At 39.9% G+C, this 24,971-nt stretch overlaps 1 protein-coding gene across 4 annotated transcripts in view; it reads left to right on the forward strand.

Moving 5' to 3' along the window:
- The window catches only part of ATP2C2 (ATPase secretory pathway Ca2+ transporting 2), a 102,979-nt gene that overhangs the window by 12,946 nt on the left and 65,062 nt on the right, over positions 1–24,971 (forward strand). For all 4 annotated transcript variants that reach the window (XM_072636197.1, XM_072636198.1, XM_072636195.1 and 1 more), the window contains exons 2-3: positions 19,461–19,571; positions 20,453–20,569. In XM_072636197.1, coding sequence (XP_072492298.1) covers positions 19,461–19,571; positions 20,453–20,569 — 228 coding nt within the window. The remainder of the gene's footprint in view (positions 1–19,460; positions 19,572–20,452; positions 20,570–24,971) is intronic.

Genomic DNA, 24,971 nt, shown 5'->3' on the forward strand with positions numbered 1-24,971 from the left:
CTTTATCCTTCCCCTCTTGTCTTCCATATGTCTTCTTTTGTCTTTCTCCTCTGTCTCATTAGCTTTTTTCTAACTAGCCTTTTACTTCCCCTTTCTCTCTTTTATTTTTCTCTCTCTTTATTACTTTTTTATTTGTCTCTTCTGTCCTTTAGTTGAATATATACGGAGTAGAGTAATTTTTAAAAGTATTTGTTGACATTGTTGTTGCAAATATTGAATAAAATGTTCTATTTCTTGCTGGATGGACAGTCCATTGAGTTGATCTATGAGCTGCTTGGCTGCCACATATCTTTATCTATATATCTATTATATATACATATATGCATGTGTATATATGTATATATATACATGTATGTATTTATGTATCTTGGCTACTATAGACAGACTGCTCACTAGAAGAGTCCACAATTGAATATGAGGAAGAGATTAGGCAGAACTGCACGTCTGCAGGATGATCAGTGCTTCCCAAGCTGCTTTCTCCTTGGAATAACAACTCATCTTTTTAGCAACAATATTCTTCCATTTAGCAACAATATTCTTCCATAACTGTAACTCATGGAATGGCACATTCTTCAAAGAAGCAAACTTCAAAGGCAATGGAGAAATAAATGTTAGACCTAAATTGGCTGGAAGGCATTACCAACAATGACGTGTGCCCCAGCAGTGTTAGGTCTAAAACATATCCTGAAAATAAATGATTAGAAAAAGAAGCTAATGGATCATGTAGAGAATAAAGAGTGAGAAATAGATAGCCCAAGAACTTCATTAATAACCACATGACTTCAGATAACCTACAAGAAGAGCTCCAGAACATTGAATGGACCCTCATGGAGGACTCATGGTAGGATGAGCACATGCCTTTTACAAAATAAGGTGCAGATAGATTGCAGTCTATTCTATTGGGAATGAACATATTGATAGGAGGATCCACTGAAGTACTGAGCCTCCCTTTTGTCAATTAAAAAAATAAATTGAATGACTTGCCTTACTCTGCGGGAGGAAAACAATTGAATTAAGTTGCTTTTTTGTAGGAAAACAACTGAATTAAGTTGCTTTTTTATTTGTGTATAACTCCTAAACTGGAGATCTGATGAATAAATCCTTCCCTATCTTGTCTCTTTTGTTGCCACAGAGAGAAGAGGGATAGAAACTAGACCAATGATTTTATTGCTTTAGGGAACTCTCAGATAAGGAAAGTCCCCACTAGTGCAGTTGAGACCTGCTTTAAAAGGCATAATCTTAAAGAATTGTCTAGAGTGCTTAGACATTTTGTGATTTACTCAGAGACTCACAGCCAATATGTACCAAAGGTCTTCTTGAAAGGAACATCCATCCACATAGAGGAGATCACAGATTCATTTATAAATAGATTAAATATATGTATACATATTATATACAAAATAAAATAGAAAAATATGTAAAAGTATAAAAATATAGAATAAATAAATTTAAATAAATAAAATTATTTCAAGTTTAACTCATGGTGAGATCAATGGTTAGAATCATAGACTTGAGTTGGAAAGGAACTTAGAAGATAATCTAGTCCAGCTCCTTCATTTTTCAGATGGGAAAACTGAGGCCAAGAGAAGTTAAATGATTTCCTCAAGGTCTTGCAGAGAGCAAGTAATAGAGCTTGTATTTAAATCCAGAACCTCTGACTTCAAATCCTATTCTTTTCACAGTACATCTGCAGTACATGATGTTGCAAGCCTTGGAGGAAAGAATCTATTTTCTCATATTGTCATTTTGTGTATAACAGCATGAACTGCTTACCAGGATATGGGCACAAGTCAACACTATTATCTCATTAAGATGAGGATTTATGATCTGTCCTGCTTTCCCTGCTGTTGTGGCAGCCTTTACTGGGCCATATTCTTTGGGCAGCAGAGGAAACAAACATGTTAAATACTGAAAAGGGAATTATCTCTATTTCTGTCTATGGCCCCGTTGTCCCAGACTGACAGGATACCTCAAAGCTGACTCATTCTTCTCCTTTAATGCCTGTGGTCAGTCTGTCTGTCAAAAAGTCTTGTTAATTCTGTCAGGCTGTACTGCCCACGCTCGTCCCATCAACACCACCCTGGTCGAGGTTCTTACAGCCTCATGTCTGGATTGCGGCCTCCTCACTGGGCTGACTGGCTTCCTTCTCCTCCTGCTGCACACATACAGATATACAGATCATTCTGCTGGAAATGTTGCATTTGTCATTGCACCCGGTAGCTGTTAGTAGCTAAGATTTTAATAGTCTTCTTAAATTTGAAAAATACTTTAATCCCATAAGGTAGGTCATATGAAAATTGTTGGCCCAATTTTCCAAATGAGAAAAATGAGAGTCCCAGAAGTTTAATAATGATTTACTTGTTTTCATGCAGGTAAGTACAGTAGCAAGTCAGGATTTGAATCCAGGTCCATGAGATTACCCTTAAATAACAAAATTAACATTTTTATATAACTGGTGTGTGTGCAGGGGTGTGTGTGTGTATGGTCTCCCCAGAGCTAGGTGACACAGTGGCTAATGTACAAGACCTGGAATCAGGAAGACCTAAGTTCAAATCCTGCCTCAGATACTTCCTATCTGTGTGTCTCTGGGCAACCCCCTTTACTTCTGCCTGCCTCAGTTTCCTCATACATAAAACAACAATTATAATAGAACCTACTCCCAGGGTTGTCATGAGGATCAAATGAGATAATATTTGTAATGTGCTTTGCAAACTTTAGAACTCTCTGTAAATATTAGGTACTATCATCATCATTATTATGTCATTGAAGGAATTTAAGTTGTGTCTTCTTGTTATTTTCTGGATGGAGTTTTCACATATTGATAGCCAAGAGTTTCATCAACGTTCATAGGTTATCTAATAACTGTGTGATTTTTAGCACACTCTGCCCCCCTTTCTACCATTATCACTATAGAAGCAGGTTGAGGACATAGCACTAGTTGTGATTTTTATATTTGTCTTTTTTCCATGGATTGCCTTTTGTAGCCAAATATTTGATCACCCAATGGCCAGCCTACTGGTGATGACCTCCTTCAAGCTGACTGTGGCTGCTTATTGCAAAGCAGAACTAGTCAGTTTCAGGAACCTTTCTCAGTCTGGGGCCATAGCCTGGTAAAATCTCCCAGGCTTGCATTCCTCTGGCAGGGCCTTCAGGAGCCTCTGGTGACATCCATGTGGGATCAGAGGAACCCTTTGTGGAGGTCACTGACATCCATGATGTCAAATCTGCCTCCTTGCGTTAGAGACTCTGGTTCACTTTGCCTGTTAAGCAGACTTTGTGCATTTATGCGTAGACATCTGAGATGGTGGATCTTGTTGCTGGCTCCTTTCTTGGATTCTGTCTCCTGTGGACCTGTGTATGTTTCCTTTCTTCTTCTTGCTATGCTGTAGTTCTTCTTTATGGTATCTAACTTTGTGTATATACCTTGGGGGTTTTCTCCTTCCCTTTTCCCTTTTTGGATAACAAGCAAATGCATTTTTCCTAGCCCAACCATTCCTAACCATCATCCTTGTATTTTAAGGTGTGATCCAGAAATTTAAATCCTAAGTGGCGCAGTGGATAGACTCATCTTGAGTTCAAATCTGGCCTCTGATACTTAGTAGCTGTGTGACCCTGAGCAAGTCACTTCATCCTGTTTGCTTCAGTTTCCTCATCTATAAAATGAGCCAGAGAAGAAATAGCAAACCATTCTAGTATCTCTGCCAAGAAAACCCCAAATGAGGTCGGGGAAGAGTTGGACATAGCTAAAAAGAACTGAGCAACAGCAACCACCCCTTCCCTGTGTCCTTCTGGGCAGATGTTTCCCCTTGCCCCAAGGAGTTCATTTGCTCTTTTACTCTAGGAAGCCCCTTGCAGTTGGCTCAGCTATGCTTGCCTCTCCTTTAATGTGACTTGATAGTCAGCATTTTAAATAAATGTGCCCTTCCTGGGTGCAAAGGTTATATGGCTTTTTAAAATAAGGCATGGCTATCTATATATTCACACCCAAAGCACTGTTTAGATTGTTTCCTGGATACACCTTACATTCATGCATTTTCTTGAGCCATATGTTTTGTGACTATCCCCCAGACCAGCAAACAACTTTCTTGATCCCTTCTTGAGGATCCTAGTTAACTCCCTCCTTCCCTTCCCACATTTCTTTTTTCTAGTTAAGGACAAGGATATTAATTTTTCAGTCTAGATCTCAAACCCATTTACCTCTTTTTATAAGAACTGCTGGTGCTTTCCAGCCTTGTTTTAGCCCAATCCCAGTGTCTACTGTATCCACTGGGTTACTCCTGAACAGAATGAGCCATCTCTGATCTTGGCCTGAGTAGCACAACCACCACAAAGTTCTCCAGCCAGCTGGCTCCTTTTTTCTATGGATACATTTTCTAAAAGGAGCCCAGTTTCTCTGTCTAAAATTCCTTGCACTTGTGACTAAATTGTTTTTTTTTAACATGAACTTAACAAGCATGAACACTGCAACAAACAAAGAAGAATAGAAAAGATGATTGTATATGAACTTGTTACATATAGCTTGGTTTTAAAAGATAGATTCAATTTAACCAAATTCTGACAAAGCTGCCCCATTTTTGTGGCCCATTCTCAACTTCCCGCTGTTGTTTGCTCTTAAGAATTCAAACCCAGAAAGGGCCCCAAGTGTACAAAAATATTTATAGCATCTCTCTTTATGGGGACCAAGAGCTGGAAATCAAAGGGATGCCCATCAATTGGGGAATGGCTGAACAAGTTGTGGTATATGAATGTAATGGAATAATATTGTGCTATAAGAAATGATGAACAGGAGGACTTCAGAGAGGCCTGGAAGGACTTATATGAACTGATGCTGAGTGAAAGGAGCAGAACCAGGAGAACTTTGTACACAGTAACAACCACAGTGTGTGAGGAATTTTTCCGGTAGACTTAGCCCTTCACAGCAATGCAAGGCCTTGAAACATTCCCAAAGGACTCTTGAAGCAAAATGCCATCCACATCCAGAGAAAGAATTAATGGAATTGGAACGCAGAATATTTACTCTAGTGTTGTGTTTTGTTTGGTTTGGTTTTTTCTCGTGGTTTCTCCCATTCATTTTAATTCTTCTATGCAATATGACAAATGTGAAAATGTGTTTAATAAGAATGTATGTGTAGAACCCATATAAGATTGCATTCCATTTCGGTTCAAATTTAGGTTTAAGTTTTGCTCCAAGATGAATATACGTTCCATCCTGTCACAGTCTTACACCCTCTGATTTTTCACATCAGGAAATGAATTCCCAGAGAAGCAAGTGACTTATCTAAAATCAGTGGATTAGCCAGTGATATAACCAAGACTAGAACCTGAAGTTTTCTTTCTACTTTGCTACATGTGTTTACATATTACATGTTTATCTTCTTCTATGGCCTGCAAGGAAACATTCAGAGACAGGAACAAGAGACAAGAGTTCTTGGGCAAAGGAACTGTCCAGGTCTTAGTCACTCACTGGAAGAGGGTGGATATAGTTGTGTGTGGATGGATGGAAGAGGGAAAGGCAGGTGATTGCTAAAGCCATAAATGGGATGGTTTTTAGGTCATGGCAGGAAGAGCATCTAGGCTATGCAGAAACCTTGAAAAAGGAAAACCTTTGTAAAATTACTGATTTTCATAGGGTTTGTTAATTAAAAACATTTTTTTTGATGCTGGATCTGTGATTTGATCCATATAGGGAACTCTAGGTAAGGAAATTCCCTCATCCAATGCAGATCAGAACTTTCTCTGCAACTTAGAGTTTTGGAGAATTGTCTAGGGGTACCCAGAGGTTGTATTAGTTGCCCAGGGTCACACAGCCAGTAGGTATCAGGGCTAAGACTTGAATGCACAAGTCTCACTCCAAATCAGTTTTCTTCACTACATCATAGCATCTGGAGTTGGTCAACATGCAGCTGAAATCCATAGTGAATCAGAAATACTAGGTGGTCAATAGTATATTTGTGTTCAAATTGCATGGAAAAGTCCAACAAGGATATATTCCTGGAAGATGACCTAATGGTTACTTGCTTTAGCTAACTAATCTTTTAGCAAATGACACTCCACTCCTATGTTTCAACTGAAGTCTTGCGCCATCGCTGGGTTTTGAAAATAATGTGAAAAGATATTCTCTGAAGGTCAGTTTCCTGGTTTGAGGCACTCAGTTATAAAACGGACCATTCATCATTCAAAACTCTGACATACTGACAAACACTCTATTTGTCCCAGGTAAACAACCCTTTGGGAAGCAAAAAAGGGGAGTGGAAAAGTGGTTGAGCATGCAGGAAATTCTAGTTCCCATTCCTAGTGATGATTGTAGACATGACAGAGCATTTATTAAGAGCTCACTGCATTCCAGCCCAAGTCATGTCACCAAGCCTTTATTAATGCTTACTATGTATCCAACACTGTGCTAAGTGCTAGGGATACAAAGAAGGGCAAAAGGAGTCACTATCTCAAGGAGTTCCCACAATCTAACCAAGGGAGACACTATGTAATAGTACTTGGTGATGAGAATTCAAGTACAAGCAGGAGAGACAGTGATTGCCTCAAGGAACTTCTACCCTAGTGGAAGGAGTCACTGTATCAAAGGAGATGGAAAGTGGTAGACAGGCATAGAGGGACTGTGGGGTGGGAGTTGGAGTCTAGAGGAAAAAAATGATGACCTGAGTGGAGGTGGCATTGTGTAGAGATGACCAGAAGTAAGATAGATTTACTATTTTGTATTTCAAAAGTCCTGGGTTTTTCATCTGTCAGATTTATTTTTTAGGCATTTTAATATCCAAAATAATTCTGTACCCAGTCTGAGAAAGATGCTCAGGACAAGACAGTATTGGGATATTTAGCCTAGAATTTGGGCTCAGTTTGAACAGGTAAAAGAATGAATTGGGGGACAGGGCAAGGTGTGTGTGTGTGTGTGTGTGTGTGTGCACGTGCATGTGCACGCACGTGTGTGTATGTGTGTGTGTGTGTGTGTGTGTGTGTGTGTGTGTGTGTGTGTGTGTGAAATTAATGCCATTAAACCTTCTGGACATTCCTTAAGAAGGAATCTACATAGAGACAATCCTGGAACAAATCACATCGTAAGATGGGTCACATGCCTTGATTTTTGAGAGGTATGAAAAGAGAAAATTTAGAGGACAGAGATCATGGGACTTTGGGTTTGGGGAGATATAGCATTTCACTTCAGACACAGGGGCAGCCAGAGGATCTCATTCTACTTTTTAGCATCAGCCTGTGGCCAGGATTGTAGACATGACCCCAGCTCTGAGTGTGCAGTGCCACTCCCCTCCCCTTGGGTCAAGAGGAGACATCAGAGACCAGTGTGGGAGAAGGAGAGAGCTCTGGCAGAATTAGAAACAGACACCCCTTAAAAATATCTCTTCTGCCCTGGAAAAATGAGTTAACCTGTAAAAAGTGCTTTATATGTTCCCTCTCTAATATACTTTGGTTGCAAGCTGCCATTGGTGCTGAGGGTGATGGAAAGAGAATTCTTTCTCCAGTCTTCAACTGGAAGCCAAAGGGAAATAAAGCCATACAATGGAGGACCCCAAAGAGGAGTAGCAATTCTTCCTTGTGCTTCTTCTAGACAAACCACAGAGTAGGCAGCCCCCCGTGACTCAGTCAAACATCATCATCAGTGAAGCATTCACCTACTTTCTCCCTTGCCTCCCTTCAGTTCCTAGGAAAGGCTGGCAGATGTTGGGTCAGCCCAACAAAGCAGGATGTCCCTCAGCGTTGAGCCAGAGTATGCTCTGGCTCCCATTCTGACAGAGAGCCAAACTCTAATTTTATCACGCTGATTGTGTGGGACTTGATTGATGAGCAGTGCCCCTTATGACCCCTCTCTACTCCATGCCATTTAAAAACATCAGTTAATATATTTGATGTAGAAATATGTCATAATGGAAGGAGCACCAGTCTTAAGTCTTGTGTTTAAGTCTTGCAGAAGACACATACTTGGCTGTGTTATCCTGGGCAAATCACTTAATCTCTCCATGTTCTAGGCAGCTAGAGTTCCCTGGCATCATGATTCTAGAGACCCATTAATAAGGAATGCTGCTTACCCATGCTAGAGAGGGATTCAGTATGAAGAGGGACATTTTTCAACATGGCAGATGTGGGAATTTGTTTGCTGGACTATGCTTATTGTTACAAGGGTTTGGTTTTTCTTTTACAAAGAAGGGAAATGAAATCAATATTTATTAAGTGAAAAGAAAAAAACTAATTTTTTAAAAGACTAAGTTGTAGAGAAGGCATTAATTAGCATTGATGAGGGAATTTTCCTCACCCAGGAGTTCTTTAGATGAATGAATCATAGGTTCAGGTCCTTTTCCTATTGCAAATATTTGGCAGAATGTTTTTCTTTAGTTATAGATGAAGAAATTTCAAGGGTAAGTGGCAGAGCTGGAACCCAGGTGTCCTAACTGAAGTGCTATCAGGGCTGCTCTGTGTCAGTCAGTGCTGCCTCTCTCTCCTTTGCTGGGTCTTCCTCCAGGTTGCTCCCACTTACCATGAGTATCTCCTAAAGTTCTGTCTTGGGCCCTCTTCTCAATCTACCTTCTTTGGCTTGCCCTCATGAGCTCCTGTGGATTCATTTATCCTTTTGATACAGATGATCCCCAGGTCCACTTATCCAAAGCTCTCTCCTCACATCCAGTCTTGAATCTCCGACTGTCAACGGGACATCTCAAACTGAATGTGTCAGACATCTTAAACTTGACATGTCAAAAACTGAACTCGTTAACTTTCTTCTCCCTCCCCCAAAACCCCTCCCTTCTTCCTAACTTTTGTATTACCATTAAGAGTACTACCATTCTCCCAGTCACCCAGCCTCTCAACCTAGGCATCACCCTGATTTCTCATTCTCTAGTACCCATCCCCATATCCCATCAGTTGCCCAAACCTGTCAATTCTGTCTCTATGACATCAGATTCCTTCACTCCTGTGATATTATTATGACCTTAGTGCAGACCCTCATCACCTCACACTTAGGCTATTACAGCAGACTTCTGATTGATTTCCTTGCCTCAAGCCCATCCCATCCCATTACACCCTTCGGTCAGCTGTCATATTGGTCTTTCTAAAAGTACATGTCACTCCCCTATTCGACGAACTCCAATGATTTCCTATTGCCTCTAAGATCAGATCTGAAAGTCTCTGTTTGACTTTCAAGCATTGCCTGTCCGACATTTCTAGGGTTATTGCATCTTACTACCCCGCCCCCCCCATTCTCTTTGATCCGCTGACTCTAACCTCTTTACCATTTCTCTCACAAGAGACTCCACCTCCCCAAGCCAGGTATTTTCACCAGTTTTTCCTGCTCTCCCTTCATTCCAGTGATTTCTCTTTACTGATTATTTTCAACTGCATTCATCTTGTCTGTAAATAGTGGTTTGCATGTTGTCCCCTCATTAGGCCATGAATTCTTTGAGAGCAGGGGCTGGTTTTGCCTTTCTCTGTTATCGTCAGCATTTAATGGAATTCCTGGCACATTGTCGGTACTTAGTGAATGTCAGCTTCTCTCTGTGTTCACTTACTTCTGGGAGTGGTGAACACACTGATGAAGCTAGGACATTCCTTACGCAGGTAACAAGATTTCTATATCTCTTTATAGTATTTGTGAGTTACTCTGACTATCACTTGACTAGTCTTCTGGCATGGAGGCTCTCTCTGTACTTAGCTAAGGTCAGATCACAGACTCATGCTCCATCCCTGGAGCCACTCTCAAAGAATCATGACATTTTAGGATTGGAAGGGACCTCAGCAGTCACCTAGTCCAAGCAATACCCAGAATGAAATTCCCACAATGTACCTAACAACTGGTCGTCCAAATTCTGCTGGAAAACCTTCCCTGAGGAAGAAGCTACAACCTCCCAGGGTAACTCATTCCTTTTGGGGATAGTTCTAATTTAGAGGTTCTTAACGTGGGGGTCCATGGACCCTGCGAGCTAAATACCATAGGTATTATCATCTCCATTGGGGTCCATTTGAAACCAGGGGACAGAGGTTCAAATCCTGCCTCTAACATTTACTGTCTGTGTGACCTTGAGCAAGTCACTATATGTCTGTGGTTTTTAGTTTTCTCATGTGTAAAAGGTCCCTTCTGGCTCTAAAACTATGATCCTACGATATTAATAGTAATAACTATCGCCACTCGTATTTGTGTAGTACTTTACTCACAACAACCCTTGAAAATTAATTGTTGTTCAGTTGTATCTGACTCTTTGTGACCCTCTTTGGAGTTTTTTTTGGCAGATACTGGAGTGGTTTGCCATTTTCTTTTCCAGCTCATTTGATGGATGAGGAAACGGAGGCAAACAGGGTTAAGTGACTTGCCCAGGGAAATACAGCTAGTGTCAGAGGCCACATTTAAACTTAGGTCTTTCTGCCTTCAGGCCCAGTGTTCTAACCACTGTACCACCTAGCCACCTATTGAAAATTGATAGGTATCAGTTACATAGCTATTATGTAGTGTAGGACAATTTACAAATGAGATCTCATTTTATTTTCACACAACCCTAGGAGGTGGGTGCTATTATTTTCCTCATTTTAAAGAAGAGGAAACTGAGCAGAAAATGGTTAAATGACTTACCCAGGGTCACACAATGAGTAACTGTCTACGGCTGAATTTGAAGTCAGGTCTTCCCAGCTCCAGGTCCACTGCCCTACCTGGCTGCCCTCTAAAGTAGGAAGGACAAGCGGTCATACTCTCAGATTACGGCGAGGACAATGGAGCTCAGAGCTGATGAGACTTGTTCAGCATCACACAGCTAAAAGTAAGAGCTGAGATTTCAACCCAGGGCTCTTAACTTGAAGTCCTGTATTCTTCCTGCTGCATCACATTGCTTCCTAGCATCTGAGGGAAGTATTCCTCCTTTACTCCTCCTTTCCCCACTTTTTCCTCTTCCTTTTTCTGTGTTGGCTGCCTCCATTGCAAGATTCTTCTTGAATTTATATTCCCAGAACTTATTATTTTCACTAACATATGGTTTCCTTTGTAATCCTTTGTGTTTCATTTTGTGCATTGAAAAACACTATTTTCAGAAGGGGTTCATGCACTTCATTGGACTATTAAAGAGGTCTCTCCCTCCTTCCCTCTCTTCTTTTCTCCCTTCTTCCCTGTCTCCTCTCTCTGTCTCTGTCTCTCTCCCCTCCCTCTGTCCCTCCCTCTCCCTCTCTCTCTGATCTCCCTTGTCTCTCCTCTCCATCCTCTCTCTCTCTGTGTCTCTCTGTCTCTGTGTCTCTCTCTCTTACACACACACATATAAACACACACACATCACTAATTATTATGAAGTGTTTTTTCTTCTAATGACCAAATTAGCTTGTTTGCAACTTCCACTTTCCTCCTAGTTCCTCCCTCTTGGGCTAAAAGGAACAAATCTAATCCCTCTTCCACGTGGCAGGTTATAGATATTTACAGATAGGTATCCCATCACCCTCTGGGGCTTCTCTAGGCTAAACATCACTCCTAGACTCAAGCCCTCCTCTGTCCTGGTTGCCCATTTCCAGCTTATCAGAGCCCTTCCAGAACTGTGCCACCCAACACATAAACCTAATACACAGATGAGTTGTGACTGAGGAAGACCATCATGCCTTGGCATGCCTTTACACCTTGCCAGCACCTGCCAGTGCTTAGACTTTTCTGGAATAACTTCGATAATCCAGGTTCTTATCTGTGAAGTGAGGATAACAATAACACTGACCTCATAAGGTTGATGCAAGGATTAAATGAGATCCCAGGTAAAGTGTTTTGCAAACCTTGGAGCTCTGTAGTAAGGCTTGCTATTTATTATCAGGCGTCAGAGGAGAACTTCAGTAGAGACTCTATACACACAGATTTTTACGGTTTTAGCTGATTTGGTACTTTGGGTACATCTTTCCTTTCTATGATGGGTTTGAGGACCTGATGTGAGCAGAAATATTGAAAAGGGCGAGCAGTGTCAGAGGTCAAAAGCTGTGGTCAGGAGGACTGTGACAATGGGGAGAGAGAGAGAGAGAGAGGGAGAGGGAGAGGGAGAGGGAGAGGGAGAGGGAGAAGGAGAGAGAACAAGCAAGAGAGACAGAGACAGAGATACACAGAGAGAGATGGAGACAGAGAGAGAGAGGGAAGGGTCAGTGAGGAAGGTCAAGCAGAGCTGACAGGATTTTTCATCTTCTCTTATCTCACTTGGAAACCTCTTCAGTCCCCTGATCTTTTTATTGATCCATGAGGCAATATGATACAATGGAAGGAATACCACACTTGGAGTCAGGAGAGATGAGTTCAAATCCTACCTATCACCTAATACTTTTGTGACCTTAGGAAAATCACTTACCTCTGTGCTTTATTGTCTTCTGTAAAATGGAGACAATAATGCCTATACTACTTATGTCACAGGTTTGGTGTAAAAGTCAAATGAAATAATGTATATGAGAAATACTGTGTAAAGCTTAAATATTACCTATCTCTGCATTCTCCCCTCACCCCCAATTTCCAAACATCTCGCTTGAGGCATGATTCCCAGAGCAGCACAGAGTGGAGACTCATTCCCTGCTTTGTCCCACTATCCACCCCCGTATGTGGGACTCCAGGCTCCTCAGATTTTCTCCTTTTCCTGCTTTTGTCTCCTCTCTACTCCTCTTTCTCTTTTCCTTCTCCAGCAGTCGGGTTTTTCTGTCCTTTAGTGAGGATGTAAGCAGTATCTCATCAAGTTGTCCCACAGTTCACCCAGTTCTGTGTTCTGCCTCTGGTGTTGGCCTGCCAGGATGCGGGTGGGAGTGCTGGTTGTCATGCCTCAAAGGTCAGGAATCTACCCGAGTGCTCTTGGCTCCTCTTTAATAGCCTAGATCAGGTTTCTCATTCATAAGTAAATCCAAACTGGTTTTGACCCAACTTTTACCTTTTCAGCTTGTACAGTTTCTTCACGTATCAAATTCCCATGCATCTTCTACTTAGCAAGTAAAAGCAGACTTGAGGTCCTCTGCTAGTCACCATGGAGGGAATCCAAAGATGTGCTCAAGAAAGTTACTGTCTAAAAGTGGAGATGAGGCACGCGCCCAGATGCATTTGTCTGAGGAAAGGACTTTGTAATCCTTCCTGCATTATCTAAATGTGAGCTGTATCAAATCTCCCCTTAAAATTTCAAGGACCCTGACCTATAGTATTCTAGGATTTAGTGAACAAGTCTTTACATCATCCATGATGGCACAGTGGATAAAGTGTAGTAAGACTTGTGACCCCAGACAAGCCACTTAACCTTTGCCTGCCTTGGTTTCCTCATCTGTAAAATGAGAATAACCCCAAAGTTGCCATAAGGATCAAATGAAATAATATTTGTAAAGTGCTTTGCAAGCTTTAAAGTTCTGTGTAAATGCTAGCTATTACGAATGCTGCTCTTTATGATTTTATGTACTTTGATCATACCCTCCCTTGGCCTTTGCAGAAAAGCATGAACATTTTTAATCTTAGCTCCTCTGATACCATCTGCTCCCTTGATCATTTTACTGGTTCATCTCCAGACTGTTGCCAGTTCCACTATCTCCATCTTTTTAAAAAAAATCTTATCTTTGCCTTTTGTTTTTTATATTCTTGTCATTTCCCCTTAACCCTGGCCCCACGGAGCTCTTTTTTGTAATTAAGCAAAGCCATTAGATACACCGATGGTATCTGACAGCATAAGCATATCCTACATCCATAAGCCTCCGCTTCTCTACCAAAAAGAGAGAGAAGTGCTGCAGGACTAGGTCTCAAGGACCGAGGTTGTTCATTACAGTTCATCAACACTGGACTGCCTTGTCATCATTTCTATTATTGTCATCAATGTGTTCATTGTTATCCAGGCTGTTGCCTCCAATTTACATTCCTTCATGAAAATCATTCCATATTTCTTTGAATTCTTCATAGTCCTCATTTCTCATTATTTGATGATATTCCATATATCTATTTCTATATTTTGGTATCATAATTTCTTTCCATTCCTTTCTGTTTCTTCTACTCCTGTTTTCTCTAATCCATCTTTCATACTATTTCCAGAATAATATTTCTTTTGTAGCGATCTGGTCATTTCATTCTTCTGCTAAAAAATCATCAATGACTCCCTATTACCCACCAATAAAACTCTGAATTCATTTGTCCACAATCTGGACCCTCTTAACCATTCCATTCCTTTGTATTGAGATAAGGTTGCTAGAAGAGTTCACAGTATTCCAGGGACATGAGCTATAATTTTCTGCTCAGCCACAGGATTATACTTTCTACATATAAAGTCATAAGCTTCTAGAATTAAAAAGAACCTTAGAGGGAATCTAGTCCTGTACCTTGTCAGGTGTACAGATTCCTCCTACAATGTCTTCAATGAGCTTCTGATAGAGTACCTTCAAGGACAGGGAACTCCTTTCCTACTAAGACAAACCATTCCATTGTCAGAGAGTTCTAATTGTTAGGAAGTTTTCCTGATGTTGAGCCAAAATCTACATCCTTTCAATTTCCATCCATTTTCCAATACCCTCCCTAGTGATGATATTTGCTCCTTCAGCTTCCTGGTACACAATTGTTGGGAAATAGTCATTCTCTCATTCCCTGTCACTCACTTCCCTACCTCACATTCCTCTTAACTCTCTCCTGGACTTTATGAAAGAGGAGACAGGATTCATATTTTTTTTTTTGCTACAGTTATTCTTGAAGCTTCTATATCTTGATTTTTGATCAACAAGAAAACAGGTAATTCTGGATTTTTAGCAAATGGAGGAACATTACTACCCACAGCCTTTTTAAATATTCATGGCACAATAAAACATCAAATTGATCATGGGGAATGTGTTTGAGTTATTATAAAGAGCTAGGAGAGAGAAAATTTGTAAAGAATAAGAAAGAGTATAACTTTGGTCCAAAGAAAAAGAACAATTTATTTTTCTTATGGAGTCAATAAGATTTATCAAGTGCCCCACTCTGTGGCTGGCATTGTGCTAAGCACTGGCCAATGAATCTCTGTGTTGACTACTCTTTTTTTTTTTTTAACTTTCTCCATACTTATCTTCTTGTTTGCTTTTCCTAAGGTTGACCCTTATTCGATGTTCTTCCAAATTCCACCCCTCTGTCTTAGGAGCTGGGACAATATCATTGAAGCCCAGGAATATTGAATGATTGATGTATTTTGAAGCTATCAGAATCATTTGTTCCTTCATTCAACAAACATAAGTTAAAGGCCTACCTTGTGAATACTGGATTTTGAACCAGAGGACCTGGATATAGATCCTTTCACGGTTCATGATTGCTGGTATAATCATGGGCAAGTCTTTACCCTTTTCTGGGCATAGAATCTCTGAACCAAAGTCACTGTGCAAGGCACTAATTGAGATAAAAAGATGCATTTTTTCAGCTCCTTCCCTACTGATGATGTTTGCCTCCATCAAGGCAAACAAGATCCAAATCCTTAAGAAACAACATTCTACAGGAGGGAGGAGAGAGAAGGAAAAACAACAGAGGGATATGGCACAGAAATCAGATAAAAACCAGTGTAATAAGTGGGTGAAGGACACAAAGGCAATACTGTGTATTTCAAAGAAGGAGAGAATGTTTCTGACTTGGTGGAAGGTTAGTGAAGGTATCACAATCAAGGTAACATTTGAGCTGGGTCTTGAAGGATGGGTAGAATTTCAGTTGGTAGCAGCCATTGTCAGCTACCAAGAGTTATTGCTGGTCCCAGAGACAAACATACCCAAAGAAAGCAGTTAGGGAAGCATATGAGAACAAAACTGGGAGATGCATGCCATGAGAATAGACACACTCTCCCTCATTTACCCCCTCTGCCCTCTCTGAATGCTTAAGCAGAACCAGTAACCCTGCCTCTCTCTTCTCTCCCTCAGAAAGGCACTCAATTAATTATATGTATTGCTCTTAAGAGTGAGAATGAGAGGCAGTGTGGTGTAGTTGATAAAAGTCGATGAAGTCAGGGAGAAATGAGTTCAAGTCCAGTGTCTGAAACCTCCTAGCTACTGGAACCCTAACATATCACTTAACCGCTCAGCACCACGGCCAGCTTTCTACATAAGGTTAAGTTGTAGACAAGCTGCTAAACCAGTGAAAGGACTTTTTATACTTGGAGAAGTCCATGCCATTAAAGCATCAACCTGACAAACAAAGAAAAATTGAGAAGAGAATATTTTTTCCATGGGCAAATGAAATATGTATACACATCCATATTTGTTTTTCAGTTGGTGCCAGGAAGATTTTTATGTCCACCTGCTCTTTGTGTTCTCCTCATTCTCAGCTAGCCCTTCCTTGGTAATCTCATTTATCCTCACAGTTTTAGCTGACTTTTCTATGAAGGTGACTTTCCGATGTTTATCTTTGGTTTTGACCTCTCTTCTGAACTAGAGCCTTGCAGCTCCAGCTGCCTGTATGACGCAGTTCCTGGACATCTTATTGGCATCTTAAACTCAGCATGTCCTAAACCAGGTGGCATTTGGGTTAGACTTTAAAAGGTTGAGGAGAAATTCAACAAATGAAGACCACCTCCTCTGTGAAGGCTTCCCTGATTAATTCCTGTCACTGGGGGGGTGATTACACTTTGTTTTGTACTTATTACATAATATAATTCTATGTATTCTACATATATGCACTTATATTAAGTACCTATATAACATATTTGTAATGTATGTTATGATATGTTATAACTACTGTTGTAAATGACACAACTGGGATTTGAACCTGGGTCTTCAGGCTTCAACTTTTCCATTTTTTTCTAATTTCTAATTTCTTTTCAAAACATTTCAAAAAAATCTCATGTTTTCCCAAAATTTTTCAAATTTGCCTTTCTACTGTGCTACCATAAATACCAACTTCACATGAATTCCATATAAATACAGAATTCATATGAGATAACAATTATAGAAAGACCAAATCATAGATTTATTCCAGTAGTCTCTTGTTTTAATCTATGTATGTGGTCTTAGAACTAGACACGAGTCCAAAGGTGCTCTTACTGTTTTCTCCCTCTAGCACCCTGGTACAATGGATTTATCAGATTCACTGTTGCCTTGGGAAGCTACGTGGCATAGTGGCTAAGAGTGCTGGTCCTGGAGTCAGGAAAATTCATTTTTGTGAGTTCAAATCCAGCCTCTGACATTTACTAGCTGTGTGACCCAAGGCAAATCACTTAATCCATTTACCTTAGTTTCTTCATCTGTAAAATAAGCTGGAGAAGGGAAATGGCAAACTACTCTATTGTCTTTGCCAAGAAAACCAAAGGGAGTCACAAGGAGTTGGACACAGCTGAAATGATTGAAAAACAATTATTACCTTGGATGAGAGGGAGTACTTGACCCTGAGGTGATGAGTAATTATACAGAAAGGACCTTAGAGGTCAGTGAAGGACAGAAGCAAGGGACAACTGTTTGGGTTGGGAAGTACAGAGGGGAAGAAAAGGTATGGAGATAGATTCAGGGTCTAGAAATTTCCCAAATGAGGGGATCAATTAAGGAGGGAAAACTCAAGCAAGATCTTCCACGGGTGCTCTATTGAACAATGGGGATTTAAAATGAGGCTTGCTGCTAAGTATAATATTTACTCATAATTGGCCGAGACAACACAGAGCAAATGCCTTAGTTCTAGATGGCCTAAACACCTCATTCAGGAGCTGCTAGTTGCCAACCTTTGACTGTGGATTCTGTAGGTCCTCACGCCTGACAAGAAAGACTCGACCCTATGTGTTTCCTCATGTCTTATTATGCAGAAATCCCTAGTTTATATTTTTAAAATGTTGTTTAAAATATTGTTAAAATGTTGCTTCATGGGCCACATTAATTTTTCAGGCATTTGGACAAATCAGGCACCAGGACCTGAAATGTTAGTTTGACAAAAGGTTCATTGGCCACCTAATGTTTTCTGGCTACCACCAATCTCACACTCTCTTCTCTTTGCCTTTTGCCCCTTATCCTGTCTTCTGTGGTGCAGCAAGACGGTGAGAGGTTTTTCATTTTTCATTTCATTTCATTCATTGTCATTTCGTTTCACATTGGGAAATGTGGGAAAAAAATTAAATGCTGAAGTATTGGAAAGGCCAAAACCTCCTTGTGATTAACTTAATCAGTATTCATAATTGACATTAGGTCTCTAGCGGCTGCTGTAGGAGCAGGAATCAAGAAAAAGGAAAGAAAAACAAACAAAACGAAAATTTACGTAGCTATGTAATTTCTGCCAAAGAAAGAGGCTTAAAGTTGACTTATTATCATAGGATTCGGATCTAGAAGTGACATTAAAGATGGATTGATTGATTCAAGATCAACTAACCTTGCTAGGGATAGAGTAGTGGACCTGGAGTCAGGGGGACCTGAGCTTAAATCTGGCCTCAGACACTTATTAGCTGGGTGACCCTGGACAAGTCAACCCTATTTGCCTCAGCTTCCCCATTTGTCAAATGAGCTGGAGAAGAAAATGGCAAACTACTCTCATATCTTTGCCAAGAAAACCCCAAATGGGATCACAAAGAGTTGGACAGGACTTTTTGAGAAGGCCTTCTATATAAACCACTCTTCCTACAAGATACTGTCCCCCTGACCCTCAGTCACCAGTTAATTGGAAGTAGCCCTAGGTACTGTGAATCAATCCAAGGAGCTCTCTGTATATTATCTGCAAGGCTCATCCATGCTGACTCTTCATAGTGAGGTGCCCCTTAGATATAAATGATCATCAAATATATAATCCATAAAAATAATCCCATCAAGTGGCTTAGAGAACTCTACAAGCTGACAAAGCCCTCCTGGATCAACTCCCTTCATATTAACTAAAGAAAAAATGGGGAAGATTATCTTGCAATTAAAATGACTCCTTAAATGAAAATGTAGGCACTTATGTCTTATTGGATTAAAATGCCAAGAATACTTGACAATGAATTGAATTTTCATAGAGTGAATTCTGTTTTTCCACTGCCTTCCATTTTGTATTTGGAAACAAGTTTCAAAGGAGAAGACTCCTAATCAATTTGTTTAAGAATTTTTTTTTTGTCAAGGAAGAAATTAAGATTGTATTCAGGTCCTGGTATATTTCATGTTGTAGGTCTGAAAGTCCTTTTGTAAAACTTTGTGGCATTTTTTAAAAGTCTCAGATGATCCTGTCCCTGTTGGCATCATTCTTTCCCACATTCAGAACTGCATGGTCCTTCCTAGCACATATAAAATTCTCTTATGCCTGAAAATTCCATAATTCTCTTCTCCTGATCCCAGCCCTGGGATGTCCCTCTCCCCCTTTTTCTTGGGTATTTTGTATAGCACTTCATGTGTTTGAGCCTAAGTTCAAAACTTTGAGCTCTGGAAACTTGTAGTTGCTTGACTGATTGCAAAATGATTTTTTGCCCTGCATTAATATTCCTTTACGCTCAAATTCTGTAAAGTGGGATTCCTTAAAGCCAGGGCTATCCATGCCATGCTATGCCTTGTCATACCATGTTGTACCTTTTCTTTAATCATTCATTGCTGTGATTGCTTCATAGGCTGAAGAGCAATGTGAGTTGAAAACCATTGAGAGAGAAAAGGCAGTGACACCTTTACCACCCAAAGAGGCTTCCAAGTGTCACAAAGAAGACTTGGCCAAAGCACTCTGTGTAAGTAGTCTATGAGAATGATGCACGGGCTTTAAAAGAAAAAGGAGTCCATATTCAGTATGTTACAATGAAATGCTTTTTACTTCAAGTTGTTCTGATTAAGGCTCAACCACGTTTTCTTCCTCAAATACAGTATGTGGATCTTCTCAATGCTATCCTTGGAATTCCCATTTGGGGTTTTATGACATGACAAGGTGTTGCCAAATTTCCTTTTTTCTTAATTGATACATTTTGTTTGACTCAGCAAACAAACTCCATCTATCTCCCAGTTTCTTATCCCATAATGTATAATCCTCAAAACAGTTAAGCAAAAGAATGGAGAACAGAGATTGTTGACAATTATTTTAAAGGGTATTACAACATCCTCAAAGAATTCTTAAAATAAATTTGATTTAACATAAAGATTTAAAGAACCCTTGAAGTTGGAGAATAATCTAACATTAGATGATGTCTGTAACTGAAAATAGTCCATTGAGATAATGGAATGAACCCTCGTGATGATCCTGCCACAACTAGCTGTGTGACCCTGAAGGAGTCATTTGACCGTTCTGGAATTCTTCACTACCTCTTCATGACAAATGAGGGGGTTAAGCTCAGTGATCTCTAAGCCCCTCCCAGCTCCCAAAATCCATATTCTAAGGGCCCCTCTAGCTTTAGCACTTAGTGATTTAAGATTCTCGATTCATAGTCTATAAGTAGCAATAGTGACTGACATATATATGTTTGTGTGTGTCTATTGAGTAAATTGACTAATAGAGCAAATAACTTGTCCGTGGTCACACAGCTAAATGTCACAGATGGGATTTGAACTCAGGTTTTCTTAACTCCAGTGCTACCTCTATTCAGGGGTTTAATATGATAGCTTTTCAATGTCCTTTCAGGTTGATTTGCAAAGTGGGTTGTCTGAATTCTCTGTGACTCAACGCAGGCTAATCCATGGCTGGAATGAATTTGTAGCAGACAACACTGAGCCAGTGTGGAAGAAATACCTAGACCAGGTAAAATCAGATATGGGATAAAGGTCAATATTTCATTCCTTGTATTGTGCTAATAGACTAAGCTTCTAGGAAATAAATAAGTAGAATCATTTTTGAAAATCTAAAGGAACAGGTAATGAATTCTTCAGCATGAAGAGAGAGAGAGAGAAAAACAATAGGACATTTCAATGCAAAGAAGGAGGGATCTGGCGAGCACCCCAACCATAGACACTCCTTGGTCAGAGACTCAGAGAATCTTGGTCCATGGTGATGAGTAACTTTCTCCTCTATGTATTTGGCTGGAAATTTTCAACAGGGTGAATTTAGTTACAGATATAATGTTTTGTTTAAGAAAAGCAATGAAAAAAAATCTGTCAATTTTTTTTACTGTCTGAGGCACTGTGCTAAGGGCCATGAGGGAATCTAAGAATTAGAAGACATAGTTCCCACCCCAGTGGGGAAGGAATGGAGGTGAAAGGCATGGGTGGCTGGGTTACACACTAGTTTGAGAAGATAGAAAATAGATAGACAAAAAAAACCATCAACTGTACTACTTAGCCAACCCTAAGATGTATTGATTACTCTAAACCCCTTAGGTTGGATTAAATTATTTCTAAGCTTCTTATAAACTCTAAATCTTAGGACAATGTACTTTTAAAAGAGAAAGATTCCAGTTAGGATGCAGCTGGCAATTGATGAGTGCTTCAGGTAACAAGATAGGCTTGGTTCTGCCAGTTGGAAATAAAAAAGACTACAGAGGCCATTATACATTCATCCAGTCAGTCGGCAAATTCCCTACTATCATTAAAGGCCCAGACTTTGATTAAGTGCCTACTATCTGCTGGGCACTGGGGCTACAAAACCAAAAGAATACAGTAGGCTAAGGAGCTTATCATTTTTACTGGAAACAATAGGAAGTCATTGAGGATTCTTTAGCAAGGTGGTAGCAGTGGTGACATGGTCAAATTTGTGTTTTAGGAATATCATTTGCTTGTAATGTCAGGAATGATTTGGAGAAAGGAGAAGAGGGAAGCAGGAGAACCTTTTAGGCAGTGAGGCAGATTTAGAAAGAGCTGGAATTAGGAATTAGGAAAAACCTGGGCTTTGACACTTAATAGCTGCATGAACTTGGGTAAGTCACTTAGCATTTCTGATCCTTGCTTCACTGATGTATAAAATGGGAATAATATTGCCTATGGTGCCTACCTTATAGGAGCGAGGACAGAAATTCTGAATTATACATATTTAGTCTACTTTCCAATCCTATCCCAGTATCAACTAGTGTTTATTGAATGACTTGTGAGCATCAAATGCAGTAGATATGTAATAATAGAAATATCTATTTATTTTTATTTTTGATCTCCTTGAAGACTGTTCTTGTTCATTTCAACCTGATTTAATTTATATAAAATAGGAGTGGTAAAGTGAGAGAGGGAGAATTGGAAAATAAGTGGTGTAATTTATAAGAGTCCAGAGGAGGGAGGAATCGGGGAGCCAAGGTGACGAGAGAAGGCTTCCTGGAAAGCACGGTGTGAATGAATCTGTGACTGGTAATCATCAATCAATGTAATAAGTACCAGACTGGGGTAGGATCAGGGTGGGACACAAAGGTACCTAAGTCTGGATTCCTGCCTTCATCACTTCTCACCAGAGCACATAGCTTTACAGCTTACAATTCCTTCCCTCTCTCAATCAACAAGCATTGAATAAGTTCTAGATCCTAGAGATACAGAAGAAACAGAAACTCTTTGCCCTCAGAAAGGTTACATCTATTAATTTCTTTTTTATTAAAAGAAGTTTTACTGGTGTAGTTTGTTTTTATATTACAAAGACTTGCGGATTACCCCCACTCCACGGGAGGTCTTCGGTAACAAAGTAAAACAATAAATAAAGCTAACAATGTAGTGGCCTCATGTGAAAGTGCCTGTAATATTCCACATCCATAGCACCCCACTGTTTTCTCTTTCTCCCACCTTCACCCCACTGAAGAAAATAAAACAAATTCCTTGTAACATAGATGTGTCGTCAAGCAAAACAAATTCCCTCAGTGGCAGTGTATAAAAATACCCACACCTGCCAATCTGTACCTACAACCTCTCTGTCAGGAGATGAATGGCATGTTTCATTACTGGTCCTCTAGAATCATAAACAGTTCTGTTTTCCCCACAGTCTCTCCAACAATTATCATTGACTTTTTTTTATCATCTTTGCCAATCTGATAGGTGTGAGGTAGAAACTCAGAACTACTTTCATTTGCATTTCTCTAATTAGTAGTGATTTGGATCATTTTTTTTTCATTTGGCTGTAGGTAGCCTGAGTTTCTTCCCTTGAGAATTGCCTATACATAACCTTAGATCATTTATCAATTGGGGAATGGCTCTAATTCTCATAAATATGAATCAGTTCCTTATATATCTTGGAAATGAGACCTTTATCAGAGAAACACACTGCAAAAATTTTTTCCACCTAATTGTTTCCCTTTTAATATTTAATATTGTGGAAAACCTTTTCAAATTTTATGTAATCAAAGTTATCCATCTTATAGTCTGTAATTCTCTCTGTTCCTCATTTGGTCACAAACTTTTCTTCTATGCATAGATCTGACAGACAATTTTTTCCATGTTTCTCTAATTTATTTATGACATGACCTTTTATACCTAGATCCTGCATCTATTTGAACCTTATCTTGGTATAAGATGTGATGTGCTGATGTAAATCTAATTTCTTTCATATGTATTTTCTGCTTTCTCCTCAGTTTTGTCAAATAGTAAGTCTTCATCCACTAAGCTAAGCTCTATCCTAAAACAGTCCTGTGGGATAGATAAGGATAGAGTCTGGATCTGTGATTCCATCAGTATAGGGAATCCTTGATGAAGGAACTCTTGGATTCTATGGGAGAAGTTTGTGAGAGAGAACAGAAGAAGAGATAAAAAGGAGACAAAAATCACATAGGTGACATGGAGGGATCTGGACCAGTGAAGTAGGTCAGAGGCTGAAGTTGAAGGTAAAAAAGTTCTGCAAATTTTTGCAGAAATTGAAGAAAAATCTAAGAGCAATCTTTGGGCTCATAATGATCCAGATCCCATTTCTGGTTTGCAAATCAAGGACAATTCAGGAAGATATAAAAATGATTAAGGAGTAGCAAGAAGGACTAGGGAGTAGAACCCGAAGAGTTAGACTCATGAGGGAGAAGGGGACTATAGGTAGCAAGACAAGGTAAGAGAGAAAAGGTAAGTGGGTGAAGCATGTTGATGGAATGGATTGGTGAATGGACCAGACTGTAGAAACAGATGAGAAACTGGGTCAAAGCTGAAGGTAAAGCTGAGGCAGAGAAGTTGTTGAGACAGGAAAAGAATTTGGATGATTTTATCAAGTTATTAAGAAGTGACAATTGGCTGTAAAAAAAATTTAACCAGGTATTTGGGGTTGATGTAATTTCAAGAAAAGACTAGAAATCTCAAGCATCATGGAGAATAGGAAAAATTGTACAGTTGCTTGCATTTTGTATGTAAAGATTGGGGTTTCTGTCACAACCGAGTGATTGTTTGTTGTCTGTAAGTGTAAGCTGATCTCCCTCGTGGAAGAAGAGGTAAAAAGAGAAGGGGCTCAAAGACTGACACTCCACATTCCAAGCAGCTAGAGAGAATGAAGAGATTCTGAAGGCAGCTAGGTGGCACAGTGGATAGAGTCCTGCACTTGGATTAGTCAGGAAGACCTGCGTTCAAATCCAGCCTTAAACACTTACTAGTTCTGTAACCCTGAGCAAGTTACAACCTCTATGAAGATAAAATAGTCATAAAGCATTTTGCAAACCTTAAAGACTAGATAAATAAATGTTAGCTATCATTATTGGTAGTTATCATTATTTTTGGAAACTTATAAGACTTTGATGGGGAAAAAAGTAATCTGAGGTAGGGAAAGAACACCTGCACCTCACTGAGATGAAAGAGAAGGGAAGTATTGCACAGATGAGAACAGGAAGAAAAAGGGCAGCTATACAAGTTTACAGATATTGTTGAGACACTTCTGAAGAGGAGAACTGGAGGAAAAAGCTTGTTGTCTTCCAAAGAATGATATACAAGAATCAAAGAAGCTGTCAGGGGGAGAGATCCTCCACTAAGAGGCAGAGGAGGAAGAGAAGAATGGCGCTAATTGGTCATTTCCAGCTCAGTTACGAAGACAGCTCATTGCTGACCTGATGACAAGAATAGCTAGATCCCTTGTCTTCCTGGGGCAGGTTTCCAAGATACAATAGGGAACCTCCCAAAGCTTATCACAGTGGATGACAACTATCCACTTTGGGGGATTCATGTGGGCACAAATGACATTATCAAAAGGAACCTAGACAAAATAGTGCCAATGATTATGAAATGCTGGACAAGAAACTGAGAATCCTAGGGACATAGATCTGTGTTTTACTCAT

The sequence above is a fragment of the Notamacropus eugenii genome, chromosome 1 (assembly GCF_028372415.1).
Source record: "Notamacropus eugenii isolate mMacEug1 chromosome 1, mMacEug1.pri_v2, whole genome shotgun sequence".
Taxonomy (NCBI): Eukaryota; Metazoa; Chordata; class Mammalia; order Diprotodontia; family Macropodidae; genus Notamacropus; species Notamacropus eugenii.